At 46.9% G+C, this 17,878-nt stretch overlaps 1 protein-coding gene across 2 annotated transcripts in view; it reads right to left on the bottom strand.

Annotated features, from left to right (window-relative positions):
* The window catches only part of si:ch211-133n4.6 (uncharacterized protein LOC797776 homolog), a 90,235-nt gene that overhangs the window by 12,092 nt on the left and 60,265 nt on the right, over positions 1–17,878 (bottom strand). The window contains exons 5-8 of one of the 2 annotated variants that reach the window (XM_056298840.1): positions 12,544–12,576; positions 8,463–8,498; positions 8,184–8,207; positions 1,613–1,645 (exon numbers count right to left, since the gene is read on the bottom strand). In XM_056298840.1, coding sequence (XP_056154815.1) covers positions 1,613–1,645; positions 8,184–8,207; positions 8,463–8,498; positions 12,544–12,576 — 126 coding nt within the window. The remainder of the gene's footprint in view (positions 1–1,612; positions 1,646–8,183; positions 8,208–8,462; positions 8,499–12,543; positions 12,577–17,878) is intronic. The other variant, XM_056298841.1, reaches the window with a different exon arrangement.

Here is a 17,878-nt window from a genome sequence, read left to right as displayed (position 1 = left end):
AATTAAAGTCCTGTTAAAATGTTGCGTCATTCCATCTGATTTTGGACTGTAAGGAGTGATGCACATTTTTGTGATCCCTAGCATCTGACAGAGGCCCTGCACAACGTCTGCTTCAAAACTGGCAGCCCTGATCACTGCAAATGCTCCGACACACCGTGCACTACTAACATATAGTCTTCAAAGAGGTACCGCGCCACTGTTTGTGCTGTCTGATTGGGCAGAGTATATAAATTGACAAATTTGGTGAAATACCCTTGACTACGAGCACATACTGGTTTACTTTACTTGTCACTGGCATCTCAACAATGTTGGCTATCACTCTCTCAAATGGATGGGTTGTAGGAGACCCTCCCATTGGTGCTCGATGTGGAGGCCCAGAGGAGCGGTGTGTCTGGCGTGCTTGGCACTGCTCACACCAGCTCTTCATTAATGTCACTGAACACAGATGGCCAGTCACAGATTTGGCACGCTTGCTCACACGCTTGCTCAGCTGAGACCTTAGACATGTTTCTCTAGTATCCCACAAAAGCGCTATGACACACCGGGCTCACGATGGCTACCAGCGACCTAGCAAACACTTTGACTAAACTAGTCTATCTCAAGAAAACGAATAATGGAAACCAAATCCGATCGATATCGATTTCAAATGAATCCCACCGCTGCCACCAAAGTGATCGAGCGTTGCAACGTGGACGAAATAAAGAATCTCATGGACAGTTGGAGACACGTCACAAACTTGGCTTCGCTTCTACTGTTCACTGGAAGGAGAGTAAAGACAAATAAAACAGAACATGTTGCAGGTGCACAGCAATGCATTTTTTAATCTACTAAAACCCCCAAGGGGATACAATACATTAATTTTACTCTAATCTCCCTACTCCCCTTGTCTATAACCAAGTCTACTACAGTTGTTTACTTAATGATACTGGTTTAGCTAGTCATGAAAGGGTGCTGGATGAGATAGTGCAGTAAATCATGCTGGTTTAGATAGTTTAGTAAAGGATGATGGATTAGCTAGTTTAATGAATTAGCTAGTTTAGTAAATGATGCTAGTTTAGGTAGTTTACTAAATGATGCAGGTTAGTCTGTTTAGTAAAGGATGATGCATTAACTAATTAATTAATTATAACAGTAAACGGATGCCGGATTGGCTAGTTTAGCAAATCATGCTGGATTGGCTAGTTTAGTAAATCATGGTGGTTTGGCTACCTTAGTCAATGATGCTAGGTGAGGTAGTTAAGAGATACTGGATTAGCTAGTTTAGCAAATGATGCTGGTTTAACTTGTTTAGTCAATTGTGTTATTTTGGGTAGTTAAGGGGTACTGGATTAGCTAGTTTGGTAAATGATTCTGTTTTAGCTGATTTAGTAAATGATACTGGTTTAGCTAGTTAAGTAAGAGGTGTTTCCTTTGAGATGGGTAACAAGGTTCATGACGGCGTAGAATGATGTCTTCTATGATCACCACTAACAGGCCACACAGTGTTAGGATATGCTTTAATACATCTGTTCATTTTCTGAGTAGTTCTTCATAGTGAATCTTCACTTTAGAGTATGGTATAAAGACTGTTGCATCACATTCTGTGTATGTTTGTGCTGAGCTGTAAACTCACCATCTTCTTCAGCGCTGCTCCCAACAGTGACATCTGAAACAGTCCATGAGCCCGTTAGTACCCACACACACACACACACACACACACACACACACACACACACACACACACACACACACACAACTTCATCATCGTCGTCATTGGTGGTCACTGAAAGTGAGTATGACTGTCCTCTCCATTGGGTTGTCTACTTGTGGGTCCTCAGATGGCTGTATAGGCCAATCCACGATCCACACACTTTGGTGCAGTGTGGACAGGGGTAAGTGGTGGTGGTTGAGCCTTTTAATCTCTCTCCTTGCGCTGCCGTCGCTTTTTCTCTGCGTCACAATGGAGTTCCATTTCATGACGTGAAGTTCCTTCCTGCACCGATTTCTTCCAGGAGTGCCTATCCAGTGCAATATGTTCCCAGTTACTCGATGTGATGTTGAATTTCTTCAGACTTGTCTTGAGATTGTCCTTGAAATGTTTCTTTTGCCCACTGGGAGCTCACTTACCTTCCTTCATCTGGGACTACAGGATCTGTTTGGGGACACTTGTGTTGGACATGCGGATGACATGGCCCGTCTGTCGGAGATGGTGCTGCGTTAATGTGGTGGTGATGTTAGTCATGGTGGCTTCTTCCAGAAGCTGATTTTGGTGCGTCTGTCCTTCCACCTGATACTTAGGATCTTTTGTAAGGATCTTTAGTGGTATTGTTCCAGGGCTCTGAGGTGCCTGCTGTAGGTGGTCCATGACTCTGCTCCATACAGCAGAGAGGGGAGAACAACAGCTCTGTAGACCAGGAGTTTAGTTTGGGCCTTTAGGTCTCGGTCTTCAAAGACTCTGTCCCCGAGTCTGGCATAAGCCCCACTGGCACAACTCAGGTGATGGTTGACCTCAGTCAATGTCAGCTTTTGAGGAGAGAAGTGAGAGAAAAGTGGTAGGCTCACAGCCTACCACTTTTATGGTAGGCTGGTGAGATGGCTGGTTGGGTGGAGGTTGATATAGGACCTGGGTCTTCTTGATGTTTAATACTAGACCCAGTGCTGTGTATGTCTTGGCAAATGCATTCAGAATGGCCTGGAGGTCTTCTGCGGAGTGTGCTGCAATGTTGTTGTCGTCTACATACTGAAGCTCCATGATGGTGGTGTTTCAGACTTTGTTCTTGGCCTTGAACCTATTAAGGTTGAAGTGCCTGCCATCAGTTCTGTGTGGAATTGGGATCCCACACGGCAGTTCTTCGCCAATGAGGTGGAGTATGGCAGCAATAAAGGTGACAAACAGTTTACACAGTGAAGGGCTCTGACTCAGAGCTGCTGTTGCTGAGCACTGTGAGTGACATGTCGTCATGCAGAAGCCTCAATGTACTGATGTCTTTGTCAGGGCAGCCATATCTTGATAGTTTGCTCCACAAAGGCTACCTTTGTTCATGGCATTTTTTCTGGCGTTGGCGTGCTGTAAATATCATGTCTGCTGTACCTCTGGATGAGTGGAAGCCACATGTACAAACACACACAACCCCATTTATAAACAGAACTACACAAACATGCTAGCGCTTGTGTAGTTGTGTGTGACAGGATCTTTTACAGGTGGTAGAAAGAAATGGTATGTTTGAAAAGTTTCAGTCCGGTTTCTGTAAACAGGTAAACAGGGTTTGGCAGAAACTGTTCTTATGCAGCTGACTGCTCCATTTTGGTGCTGTTTTCTATGAGCACCTCTTGACATCAGAAATTATTATCTCTGACATAATGGTTTAACTGGTTTATTCGGTTTGTTGAATGTAGTTTGTCTACGGGGGAAAAATCCTATTTTTCATTGAATAAATGGAAGTCTCCACCACCACGGGTTCCTTGGTCACATTGTAGTGTTTTAGAGTCTCTTATATTGCGATGTAATGCAAGTGACACACAGCTTTATTTCTTGCTAAACGTAATCACTTTAGTTCTTTGGCTATTTTAAATGATTCCCTGGTCATTGTTAAGTAAAAATCTCTAAGATTCTTCCTTAAATAAATGTGAGATAAGTTTCTATTTGTCACCGAATGATGTGCTACAGTAATGAATCAGCCTATCAGCCAACAAATGAAAGCTGTTGTATTTCAGTAATATGGACGTGTGTCTGTGGCGACATTAACACCATGAATCCCAAACACAGGAAGTAACATGTTTTACTTCACCAAGCAGCGGTTGGTCCACCAGAGAGGATACGCAGAACAAATGTTCTGTGTTCTGGTGTTGTGGTGGGAAAGTGTAACCAGAATCTTCCACATTGCCACTTGAAGGGGTGTCTGTCTTTCAAATTTGGCCACTTAAATGCAAAAAAGTTCTAAGTGAAAGTTACCATCTTTGGACTAGAAAATCTGATAAATGAACTTCAGGTCTACCATTTGCATCTAATGTCAAACATCTAAATACCAGTGTCATTTTAGACCCTCTTCAATTTGATGAGTATCATATCAAAAAGCTGCCTCTGTCATACTTCTTTCATTTGACAAACATTAAAGTCAGACCTGCATGCCTTATGAGGACACAAAACAGCTACTGCTGCATTTGTATCAATACTCTGTTTACCTGCCTTAGTCTGGGGCTGTGGCTGGTGTTCTGTAGTGTAGACAGGTATAGTGGGTGGGGGCTGGACCTCCATTGGCATAACACCTCAGTCTTGGTGGCGCTGACTGATAGACCCAGCCTGCTGTAGGCATTCACAACTGCGACAAGGATAGTTTGCAGGTCTTCTGGTGTGTGAACTACAAGAACGTAGTCATCAACATACTGCAGCTGAAGGACCTGCACTGCAGACAACTTGGTGGTTGCGTGGAACCTTCGGATGTTGAAGAGGTTTCCATTTAGCCCAAAGTCTATTGTGATCCCACTACTGTCTTCCAGACCTTTATGAAAAAGTTGTGTGACACATAGGAGATAAATCCTGAAGAGTACCAGTGCCAGCAGACACCCCTGCCTCACTCCAGTGCATACATTAAAGGGCACTGATTCCTGTCCTGCTATGGCCACCCGTGCCACCATCCCATCATGGAACTGTGATAGAGTGTTCACAGATTTGCTTGGACAGCCAAACTTTCTCAGGATTTTCCAAAGTAGCTCTCGATTCACATTGTCTAAAGCTTTGGAGAGGTCAACAAAAGTCATGAAAAGGTCCTGATGTTGTTCGTGGCACTTTTCTTATAGCTGTCTTACTGTGAAAATCATATCCTTGCTCTCCCTCAACTTCCTTGCTCTAACTGAGACCTGGATCATGCCAGAAAACACTACCACACCCGCAGCTCTGTCTGATGTGTACTCTTTTTCTCACACTCCCAGAGCTGGGAGGCGAGGTGGTGGTACTGGCCTGCTAATCTCCCTGAAATGGAAATACTCTCTTGTTTCCATTCCACAATTTTCTCCGCCCTCTTTTGAATTTCATGCTGTTACTGTCTCTTATCCAGTCAAACTCACCATCTGGTTGTGTACCGCCCACCAGGCCCCCTTGGTGAGTTTCTGGAGGAGCTTGACACACTTGTCTCACACTTCCCTGTTGATGACTCTGCACTTATCCTTCTCGGTGACTTCAACATCCACACTGACAAGCTAGATCCTCTTCTCTCTTTCCTCTCCTCCTTTGACCTTCACCTCTCACCCTCTCCTCCTACCCACAAGGCCAGCAACCAGCTGGACCTTATCTTTACTAGACACTGTCCTATTTCCAATCTCTCTGTTACTCCCCGCCAGCTCTCTGACCACTATTTCATGTCCTACTCTCTCTCCCTCTCCTAACCCCCCTCAGCCCCTCCCCCTACCCACATGGTTTCCACCCGTGGGCACCTCCACTCTCTCTCCGCTACTGATCATTCTTCCTCCGTTACCTCTATCCTTCCTACACCTGAATTTCTCTCTCTCCTATCCCCTAACACTGCTACCAATCTTCTTCTCTCTACCCTCTCCTCTTCTCTGGACAATCTCTGTCCACTCACCTCCAGGCCTGCACGCCCAACTCCACCTGCCCCTTGGCTGTCCGACTCAGGACGTACTGACAGACGGAGCCTGAGAGTGTCAGAGCGCAAATGGACAAAAGGCAAACTCCCAGAGGACCTTCTCAACTTCCAATCTCTTCTTTCCACTTTCTCCTCCTCCCTTTCTGCTGCTAAGGCTGCCTTCTATCGCTCTAAAATCCTATCCTCTGCCTCTAATCCTAAGAAACTCTTTGAAACCTTTTCTACACTTCTTCAACTTCCACCTCCTCCTCCTCCTACTTCCTCCCTTCTCCCTGATGACTTCACTAACTTCTTTGACAAGAAGGTAAACGACATCAGATCCTCCTTTTCTCACCACCTGGTTAGTGCTCCTAGCACTATCCCACCCTCTGCACCCTCCCTCACCTCTCCACGTCCCACCCTATCACACCTCGCCCTCCTCTCCCCCGACGAGGTCCTCAACCTCATCAAATCCAGTCCTGCTCCCTTGACCCGGTCCCCCCACTTCTTCAATCTATAGCACCTGAACTCCTTCCCTATCTAACCCACCTCATCAACACCTCCCTCCAGACAGGATGCTTTCCATCTGCCTTCAAGATTGCTAGAGTCACCCCCCTTCTCAAGAAACCATCACTTAACCCCTCTGACATCAAAAACTACAGACCAGTTTCCCTTCTACCCTTTCTATCCAAAACTTTCGAACGTGCTGTTTTTAACCAACTTTCTTTGTACCTCCACCAGAACAACCTCCTGGACCCCAACCAGTCTGGGTTCAGGGTGGGTCACTCGACAGAGACGGCCCTCCTTGCAGTGACAGAATCACTGCACTCTGCGAGAGCAAACTCTCTCTCCTCTGTCCTGATACTCCTGGACCTGTCAGCTGCATTCGACACAGTGAACCGCCAGATCCTCCTCTCTACCCTCGAGGGGCTTGGTGTCACAGGCTCTGCACTCTCAATGTTTGCATCCTACCTGATGGGTCGCTCCTACCAGGTGACATGGAGGGGATCTGTGACAGAGCCTTGCAGACTGACTACAGGCATTCCACAGGGTTCAGTTCTGGGTCCTCTCCTTTTTTCCCTGTACACGACATCCCTGGGTTCTGTTATTCGCTCGCATGACTTCTCTTGCCATTGTTATGCCGATGACACTCAGCTGATCTTGTCCTTTCCTCCCTCTGACACACAAGTAGAAACACGCATTGCTGCATGCTTGACCGACACCTTGGAGTGGATGGTGACACAACACCTGAAGCTCAATCTGGACAAGACAGAGCTGATGTTCCTCCCGGGGAAAGGTTGCCCACACTGAGACCTGGCCATCACCATTGACAACACCGTGGTGACGCCAACTCGGACTGCGAAGAATCTGGGTGTGATCCTGGACAACGAACTGTCGTTTGCTGCAAACGTTGCATTGGTTGCTCGCTCCTGCAGATTTCTCCTCTATAACATCAGGAGGATAAGGCCATTCCTCACCAACGAGATGGCACAGGTGCTCATCCAGGCTCTGGTCATCTCCCAGCGTGACTACGGCAACTCCCTCCTTGCTGGCGCCCCGGCGTCGGCCATCAGACCTCTGGAGCTTGTTCAGAAAGCTGCAGCTCGGCTGGTGTTCAACCGCCCTAAATTCTCCCACACAACTCTCCTTCTCATGTCCCTACACTGGCTCCCAGGAGCTGCTCGCACCCAGTATAAGATTCTGGTGCTCGCCTACAGGGCAGTGAAAGGAACAGCTCCTTCCTATCTCCAGGCCATGGTCAAGCCCTACATCCCCGCCCGACCACTTGGCTCTGCTCCCTCAAGACACCTGGTTGCCCCGTCGCTCAGAGGCCCCAGCTGCCGATCGACCCGGTCACGGCTCTGTTCTGTCCTGGCCCCACAGTGGTGGAATGAACTCCCCACTGATGTCAGGACAGTGGAGTCACTGCCCATCTTTTGGCGCAGGTTGAAAACTCACCTCTTCAAGAACTACTACCCTGTTACTTGCTCTTAGCACTTATTGTATTCACTCATTTAAAAAGAAAATCTCTTTCTTGCACTTTTACTTTAACACTGGTTTTGCTCTTAGATGCTTGTTTAGATGCACATATGACCTCTGATGACTAGTAGTTCCCCTGATTTCCAACGTTAAATGATGCACTTATTGTAAGTCACTTTGGCTAAAAGCATCGGCTAAATGACTGTAATGTAATAGCCACAGTACTCCTGTTCTTCCTGAAACTGCACTGTTGCTCTGGCAGCAGATGTTCTGTCAAGTGCATCACCATCCTGCATAGCATAACCTTTGCTAGTACCTTGCCTGCAACAGCTAGCAGGGATATGCTATGATTGTTGCCACAGATGGACTTGTCACCCCTGTTTTTGTACAGGGTGACAATTTTAGCATTCCTCCATTGTTGAGGGACAATGTCCTGTCGCAGACCTGCGAGATGTACTGATAGATCATTTCGGTACACAAGTATCCTCCTTGTTTTAGAAGTTCTGCTGAGACACCATCACTTCCAGAGGACTTATTGTTCTTGAGGGAGTTGATGGCTGCAAGTACTTCTTGAAAAGTTGGTGAATGATACACACACACATACACACACACACAATGTGAAAACAAAAAAGATCAGTTACTCACCAGGTCCAGGGATATGATTGGCTGCTGGGGGAAAAAAAGACATCCATTTGATTGGGTGGATGAAGGTATATAGAATGAGAGATAGACAGGCTCACACACACACACACAGATAGAGAGAGAGAGAGAGAGAGAGAGAGAGAGAGAGAGAGAGAGAGAGATTGATAAACAGACAGAGAGATAGAGAGAGAGAGAGAGAGAGAGAGAGAGAGAGAGAGAGAGAGAGAGAGAGAGAGAGAGAGAGAGAGAGAGAGAGAGAGCGAGAGCTTTGTGTTACGTTACCATCTTGTCCAGCTTCCACACTGGTGCTGCTTGTATCTGAGACAGAAACAGATACTGTATACATGAAGGTGTCTGACATATATATTTAAACTTATATAATTTAAAATAGCAATAATATTGAACAAGTCTGAAGGCTGTTCTGTCCTCGGTGTCTGTCTGTCCTTTATCTGAAGACTGACAGTGTCTAACTGAAGGTATTTTTCCAGAACACTGGAGTTCTTCTGACAAACAGAAAAAAATATAAAGTCACATTTGTCACTCTTTCAATGAGAGATTTATTTATGTAGACCACCAGGTGGCGATCTTTGATAGAGCACTGCATCTGAACCTCTATAAACCTGAATCTGTACCGGTGTCACTGGTGACGATCTAAATATGAACTCTGCTGTGGGACAGCAAGATGTGAAGTGAGTGTTGTTAGAAGGAACAGCTTGTTAAAGAGAGTGTAACACTTTCCTTTATATCAGGTGCTTCTCCTCACGCTCACTATTACAATAAAGTTGAAGCATGTTATGCATCATGTTACTGTGTCTGTCTCCTGCTGTGATGCATCATGTTATTGTGTCTGGCTCCTGCTGTGATGCATCATGTTACTGTGTCTGGCTCCTGCTGTGATGCGTCATGTTATTGTGTCTGGCTCCTGCTGTGATGCATCATGTTATTATGTCTGGCTCCTGCTGTGATGCATCATGTTACTGTGTCTGGCTCCTGCTGTGATGCATCATGTTACTGTGTCTGGCTCCTGCTGTGATGCATCATGTTACTGTGTCTGGCTCCTGCTGTGATGCATCATGTTACTGTGTCTGGCTCCTGCTGTGATGCATCATGTTATTATGTCTTTCTCCTGCTGTGATGCATCATGTTATTGTGTCTGGCTCCTGCTGTGATGCATCATGTTATTATGTCTGGCTCCTGCTGTGATGCATCATGTTATTATGTCTGGCTCCTGCTGTGATGCATCATGTTATTATGTCTGGCTCCTGCTGTGATGCATCATGTTATTATGTCTGGCTCCTGCTGTGATGCATCATGTTATTATGTCTGGCTCCTGCTGTGATGCATCATGTTATTATGTCTGGCTCCTGCTGTGATGCATCATGTTATTGTGTCTGGCTCCTGCTGTGATGCATCATGTTATTGTGTCTGGCTCCTGCTGTGATGCATCATGTTATTATGTCTGGCTCCTGCTGTGATGCATCATGTTATTATGTCTGGCTCCTGCTGTGATGCATCATGTTACTGTGTCTGGCTCCTGCTGTGATGCATCATGTTACTGTGTCTGGCTCCTGCTGTGATGCATCATGTTATTGTGTCTGGCTCCTGCTGTGATGCATCATGTTATTGTGTCTGGCTCTTGCTGTGATGCATCATGTTATTATGTCTGGCTCCTGCTGTGATGCATCATGTTATTATGTCTGGCTCCTGCTGTGATGCACCATGTTACTGTGTCTGGCTCCTGCTGTGATGCATCATGTTATTATGTCTGGCTCCTGCTGTGATGCATCATGTTATTGTGTCTGGTTCCTGCTGTGATGCATCATGTTATTATGTCTGGCTCCTGCTGTGATGCATCATGTTATTATGTCTGGCTCCTGCTGTGATGCATCATGTTATTATGTCTGGATCCTGCTGTGATGCATCATGTTACTGTGTCTGGCTCCTGCTGTGATGCATCATGTTATTGTGTCTGGCTCCTGCTGTGATGCATCATGTTATTGTGTCTGGCTCCTGCTGTGATGCATCATGTTACTGTGTCTGGCTCCTGCTGTGATGCATCATGTTACTGTGTCTGGCTCCTGCTGTGATGCATCATGTTACTGTGTCTGGCTCCTGCTGTGATGCATCATGTTATTGTGTCTGGCTCCTGCTGTGATGCATCATGTTATTATGTCTGGCTCCTGCTGTGATGCATAATGTTATTATGTCTGGCTCCTGCTGTGATGCATCATGTTACTGTGTCTGGCTCCTGCTGTGATGCATCATGTTATTATGTCTGGCTCCTGCTGTGATGCATCATGTTATTATGTCTGGCTCCTGCTGTGATGCATCATGTTATTATGTCTGGCTCCTGCTGTGATGCATCATGTTATTATGTCTGGCTCCTGCTGTGATGCATCATGTTATTATGTCTGGCTCCTGCTGTGATGCATCATGTTATTATGTCTGGCTCCTGCTGTGATGCACCATGTTACTGTGTCTGGCTCCTGCTGTGATGCATCATGTTATTGTGTCTGGCTCCTGCTGTGATGCATCATGTTATTATGTCTGGCTCCTGCTGTGATGCGTCATGTTATTGTGTCTGGTTCCTGCTGTGATGCATCATGTTATTGTGTCTGGCTCCTGCTGTGATGCATCATGTTACTGTGTCTGGCTCCTGCTGTGATGCGTCATGTTATTGTGTCTGGTTCCTGCTGTGATGCATCATGTTATTATGTCTGGCTCCTGCTGTGATGCATCATGTTACTGTGTCTGGCTCCTGCTGTGATGCATCATGTTACTGTGTCTGGCTCCTGCTGTGATGCATCATGTTACTGTGTCTGGTTCCTGCTGTGATGCATCATGTTATTGTGTCTGGCTCCTGCTGTGATGCATCATGTTACTGTGTCTGGCTCCTGCTGTGATGCATCATGTTACTGTGTCTGGCTCCTGCTGTGATGCATCATGTTATTATGTCTGGCTCCTGCTGTGATGCATCATGTTATTATGTCTGGCTCCTGCTGTGATGCATCATGTTATTATGTCTGGCTCCTGCTGTGATTCATCATGTTATTGTGTCTGGCTCCTGCTGTGATGCATCATGTTATTATGTCTGGCTCCTGCTGTGATGCATCATGTTATTATGTCTGGCTCCTGCTGTGATGCGTCATGTTATTGTGTCTGGTTCCTGCTGTGATGCATCATGTTATTATGTCTGGCTCCTGCTGTGATGCATCATGTTATTATGTCTGGCTCCTGCTGTGATGCATCATGTTATTGTGTCTGGCTCCTGCTGTGATGCGTCATGTTATTATGTCTGGCTCCTGCTGTGATGCATCATGTTATTATGTCTGGCTCCTGCTGTGATGCATCATGTTATTGTGTCTTTCTCCTGCTGTGATGCATCATGTTATTGTGTCTGGTTCCTGCTGTGATGCATCATGTTATTGTGTCTGGCTCCTGCTGTGATGCATCATGTTATTATGTCTGGCTCCTGCTGTGATGCATCATGTTATTGTGTCTGGCTCCTGCTGTGATGCATCATGTTATTGTGTCTGGTTCCTGCTGTGATGCATCATGTTATTGTGTCTGGTTCCTGCTGTGATGCATCATGTTATTATGTCTGGCTCCTGCTGTGATGCATCATGTTATTGTGTCTGGCTCCTGCTGTGATGCATCATGTTATTGTGTCTGGCTCCTGCTGTGATGCATCATGTTATTATGTCTGGTTCCTGCTGTGATGCATCATGTTATTGTGTCTGGTTCCTGCTGTGATGCGTCATGTTATTGTGTCTGGCTCCTGCTGTGATGCATCATGTTATTGTGTCTGGCTCCTGCTGTGATGCATCATGTTATTATGTCTGGCTCCTGCTGTGATGCATCATGTTATTATGTCTGGCTCCTGCTGTGATGCATCATGTTATTGTGTCTGGCTCCTGCTGTGATGCATCATGTTATTGTGTCTGGTTCCTGCTGTGATGCATCATGTTATTGTGTCTGGTTCCTGCTGTGATGCATCATGTTATTGTGTCTGGCTCCTGCTGTGATGCATCATGTTATTGTGTCTGGCTCCTGCTGTGATGCATCATGTTATTATGTCTGGTTCCTGCTGTGATGCATCATGTTACTGTGTCTGGCTCCTGCTGTGATGCATCATGTTATTGTGTCTGGTTCCTGCTGTGATGCGTCATGTTATTGTGTCTGGTTCCTGCTGTGATGCGTCATGTTATTGTGTCTGGCTCCTGCTGTGATGCATCATGTTATTATGTCTGGCTCCTGCTGTGATGTGTCATGTTATTGTTCCTTGTTCCTGTTGTCATGCATCATGGTGGATGTGTGGCTCACTGAAGAACACAGATGTTTGATGTGAGCTCAGGGTTCTTACCAGACTGGTCAGGGGAGATGGCATTCATACCCTCTAGAAAACAAATGACTCCAGATTAAAGGTCGTTATGGAGGGTTAGAACACATTGTGTAGCTATGAGGCAAGCTGTCTGAACATTCTTTTATTAATTTTTTTCTGATTTTTTATTATTATCCGCTACCGCCAACTTTGTTTAGTTACTGCACTTTACAGCAGTGTTTTGTTTTCTTTTGATTTCTGTGTGTGTGTGTGTGTGTGTGTGTGTGTGTGTGTGTGTGTGTGTGTGTCTGACCCAGTCACTGAGGATGCACAAGCCAGTGCATTCTTAGTACCGGTCCCCAGCCCAGAATAAAGGGGTTGGGTTGCATCAGGAAGGGCATCCGGTGTAAAATCTTTGCCGAATAAAACATGTGGCTCATAAATAGGATTTCCATACCGCATCGGTCGAGGCCCGGGTTACCAACGACACCACCGGTACTGTTGGCCAGCAGGGTGCCGGTGGAAACTATGCTACTGTTGGCCGAAGGAGAAGGAGAGGGGGAAGGCATGTCCAGAGGCAGCGGGAGAGGAGGAAGGGTAGGCGTTTGGAGGTGAGAGTCAGAACTTTGAATGTTGGCACTATGACTGGTAAAGGGAGAGAGCTGGCTGACATGATGGAGAGAAGAAAGGTAGGCATACCTTGGAGTATCGAAGGTGGGTTCAAACTCTTCTACCATGGTGTGAATGGGAGGAGAAATGGGGTAGGGGTCATTCTGAAGGAAGAGTATGTCAGGAGCGTGCTGGAGGTGAAGAGAGTGTCAGACAGAGTGATGAGTATGAAGCTGGAAATGGAAGGTGTGTTGCTGCCGGTTATCAGCACATACGCCCCACAAGTTGGGTGTGAGATGGAGGAGAAAGAAGAATTCTGGAGTGAGTTGGACGACGTGGTGGAGAGGGTACCCAAGGAGGAGGGAGTGGTGATTGGAGCAGACTTCAGTGGGCATGTTGGTGAAGGGAACAGAGGTGATGAGGAGGTGATGGGAAGGTATGGTGTCCAGGAGAGAAATGTGGAAGGACAGATGGTGGTGGATTTTGTGAAAAGGATGGAAATGTCTGTGGTGAATACATATTTCAGGAAGAGGGAGGAAGACGGGGTGATGTAGAAAGGTGGAGGAAAGTGCCCACATGTGTGCACCATTCCAGTGTCCTCCCTCTTGTTCAGCCATATGTATTCCGTCTTGCTCCTACTGATTTCTCTTCTCTCCAGTGCATACCTCCGCCTCTCCAGGCTCTCCTCAACCTGCACCCTACTCTCGCTACAGATCACAGTGTCATCTGCCAACATCATCGTCCACAGAGACTCCTGCCTGATCTGTTCGTCAACCTGTCCATCACCATGGCAAACAAGAAGGGGCTCACTTTCCTTTTTGCGCACCCCCCTCACAACTACTCCCCTTCCCTGCCCCCCCTGCCTCTTGCTCCCTCAGCCACCTATACCTACTGACGTAGATCTATTATCGATCCTTTATACCTGACAACCTGTAGCCCATGTCTCATACCTACTGACGTTATAATGTATATATGCCCGGGCTACTGACAGCTGTTGTCTGCCCAGGCAGCCATGGTTGATGTGACCTTCATGATGATGATGGTGATGTCTTGTTTGCCTTGCCACTATCTATGCCTGAATTCCCCCCCCCCCCCCGTGTTATCTTATCTTATCTTATCAACAATACAGTGGCGTCATGACTACAAACAACCACCAGGTTCATGTACACGGGACCATTAACCAGAGCACAGTGTGTACTGGTCACAGAGGATTCATGTACATGGGACCATTAACCAGAGCACAGTGTGTACTGGTCACAGAGGATTCATGTACATGGGACCATTAACCAGAGCTACAGTGTGTACTGGTCACAGAGGATTCATGTACATGGGACCATTAACCAGAGCTACAGTGTGTACTGGTCACAGAGGATTCATGTACACGGGACCATTAACCAGAGCTACAGTGTGTACTGGTCACAGAGGATTCATGTACATGGGACCATTAACCAGAGCACAGTGTGTACTGGTCACAGAGGATTCATGTACATGGGACCATTAACCAGAGCTACAGTGTGTACTGGTCACAGAGGATTCATGTACATGGGACCATTAACCAGAGCTACAGTGTGTACTGGTCACAGAGGACTCATGTACACGGGACCATTAACCAGAGCTACAGTGTGTACTGGTCACAGAGGATTCATGTACATGGGACCATTAACCAGAGCTACAGTGTGTACTGGTCACAGAGGATTCATGTACACGGGACCATTAACCAGAGCTACAGTGTGTACTGGTCACAGAGGACTCATGTACATGGGACCATTAACCAGAGCTACAGTGTGTACTGGTCACAGAGGATTCATGTACACGGGACCATTAACCAGAGCACAGTGTGTACTGGTCACAGAGGATTCATGTACATGGGACCATTAACCAGAGCTACAGTGTGTACTGGTCACAGAGGATTCATGTACACGGGACCATTAACCAGAGCACAGTGTGTACTGGTCACAGAGGATTCATGTACACGGGACCATTAACCAGAGCTACAGTGTGTACTGGTCACAGAGGATTCATGTACATGGGACCATTAACCAGAGCTACAGTGTGTACTGGTCACAGAGGATTCATGTACACGGGACCATTAACCAGAGCTACAGTGTGTACTGGTCACAGAGGACTCATGTACATGGGACCATTAACCAGAGCACAGTGTGTACTGGTCACAGAGGACTCATGTACATGGGACCATTAACCAGAGCACAGTGTGTACTGGTCACAGAGGATTCATGTACACGGGACCATTAACCAGAGCTACAGTGTGTACTGGTCACAGAGGATTCATGTACATGGGACCATTAACCAGAGCTACAGTGTGTACTGGTCACAGAGGATTCTTGTACACGGGACCATTAACCAGAGCACAGTGTGTACTGGTCACAGAGGATTCATGTACACGGGACCATTAACCAGAGCTACAGTGTGTACTGGTCACAGAGGATTCATGTACACGGGACCATTAACCAGAGCTACAGTGTGTACTGGTCACAGAGGATTCATGTACACGGGACCATTAACCAGAGCTACAGTGTGTACTGGTCACAGAGGATTCGTGTACACGGGACCATTAACCAGAGCTACAGTGTGTACTGGTCACAGAGGATTCATGTACATGGGACCATTAACCAGAGCTACAGTGTGTACTGGTCACAGAGGATTCATGTACATGGGACCATTAACCAGAGCTACAGTGTGTACTGGTCACACAGGATTCTTGTACATGGGACCATTAACCAGAGCTACAGTGTGTACTGGTCACAGAGGATTCTTGTACATGGGACCATTAACCAGAGCTACAGTGTGTACTGGTCACAGAGGATTCTTGTACATGGGACCATTAACCAGAGCTACAGTGTGTACTGGTCACAGAGGATTCTTGTACATGGGACCATTAACCAGAGCACAGTGTGTACTGGTCACAGAGGATTCATGTACACGGGACCATTAACCAGAGCACAGTGTGTACTGGTCACAGAGGATTCATGTACATGGGACCATTAACCAGAGCACAGTGTGTACTGGTCACAGAGGATTCTTGTACACGGGACCATTAACCAGAGGACAGTGTGTACTGGTCACAGAGGATTCTTGTACACGGGACCATTAACCAGAGCACAGTGTGTACTGGTCACAGAGGATTCTTGTACACGGGACCATTAACCAGAGCACAGTGTGTACTGGTCACAGAGGATTCTTGTACATGGGACCATTAACCAGAGCACAGTGTGTACTGGTCACAGAGGATTCTTGTACATGGGACCATTAACCAGAGCACAGTGTGTACTGGTCACAGAGGATTCATGTACACGGGACCATTAACCAGAGCTACAGTGTGTACTGGTCACAGAGGATTCATGTACACGGGACCATTAACCAGAGCTACAGTGTGTACTGGTCACAGAGGATTCTTGTACATGGGACCATTAACCAGAGCTACAGTGTGTACTGGTCACAGAGGACTCTTGTACATGGGACCATTAACCAGAGCACAGTGTGTACTGGTCACAGAGGATTCTTGTACATGGGACCATTAACCAGAGCACAGTGTGTACTGGTCACAGAGGATTCTTGTACATGGGACCATTAACCAGAGCACAGTGTGTACTGGTCACAGAGGATTCATGTACATGGGACCATTAACCAGAGCTACAGTGTGTACTGGTCACAGAGGATTCATGTACATGGGACCATTAACCAGAGCTACAGTGTGTACTGGTCACAGAGGATTCTTGTACATGGGACCATTAACCAGAGCACAGTGTGTACTGGTCACAGAGGATTCTTGTACATGGGACCATTAACCAGAGCACAGTGTGTACTGGTCACAGAGGATTCTTGTACATGGGACCATTAACCAGAGCACAGTGTGTACTGGTCACAGAGGATTCTTGTACATGGGACCATGGGCCACCTTCAAACACGGGACCGTTCACAAAGCTTATTGACCTTTTTATGAAACTTGTACCACACACGTCCTGTGTGACGCTGTGCTGCACTGCTCCCCAGTCCTGGCACCAATGCTAGATATGAGCAGTCACACTGCAGCTGCTGAGCCTCCCTGCTCAACACCTTTATACCCCCTCTATATACCCCTCTGTGCTGCTCCCAGCTCAAACTCACTGCTCAACACCTTTATACCCCCTCTATATACCCCCTCTATATACCCCTCTGTGCTGCTCCCAGCTCAAACTCACTGCTCAACACCTTAATACCCCCTCTATATACCCCTCTGTGTTGCTCCCAGCTGAACCTCACTGCTCAACACCTTTATACCCCCTCTATATACCCCCTCTATATACCCCTCTGTGCAGCTCCCAGCTGAACCTCCCTGCTCAGCACCTTTATACCTCCTCTATATACCCCTCTGTGCTGCTCCCAGCTGAACCTCCCTGCTCAACACCTTTATACCCCCTCTATATACCCCTCTATATACCCCTCTGTGCTGCTCCCAGCTGAACCTCACTGCTCAACACCTTTATACCACCTCTATATACCCCCTCTATATACCCCTCTGTGCTGCTCCCAGCTCAACCTCACTGCTCAACACCTTTATACCCCCTCTATATACCCCCTCTATATACCCCTCTGTGCTGCTCCCAGCTGAACCTCACTGCTCAACACCTTTATACCCCCTCTATATACCCCTCTGTGCTGCTCCCAGCTCAACATCACTGCTCAACACCTTTATACCCCCTCTATATACCCCCTCTATATACCCCTCTGTGCTGCTCCCAGCTGAACCTCCCTGCTCAACACATTTATA

Source organism: Lampris incognitus, chromosome 18 (assembly GCF_029633865.1).
Source record: "Lampris incognitus isolate fLamInc1 chromosome 18, fLamInc1.hap2, whole genome shotgun sequence".
NCBI lineage: Eukaryota > Metazoa > Chordata > Actinopteri > Lampriformes > Lampridae > Lampris > Lampris incognitus.
This window is presented reverse-complemented; position numbering and strand designations above follow the sequence as displayed.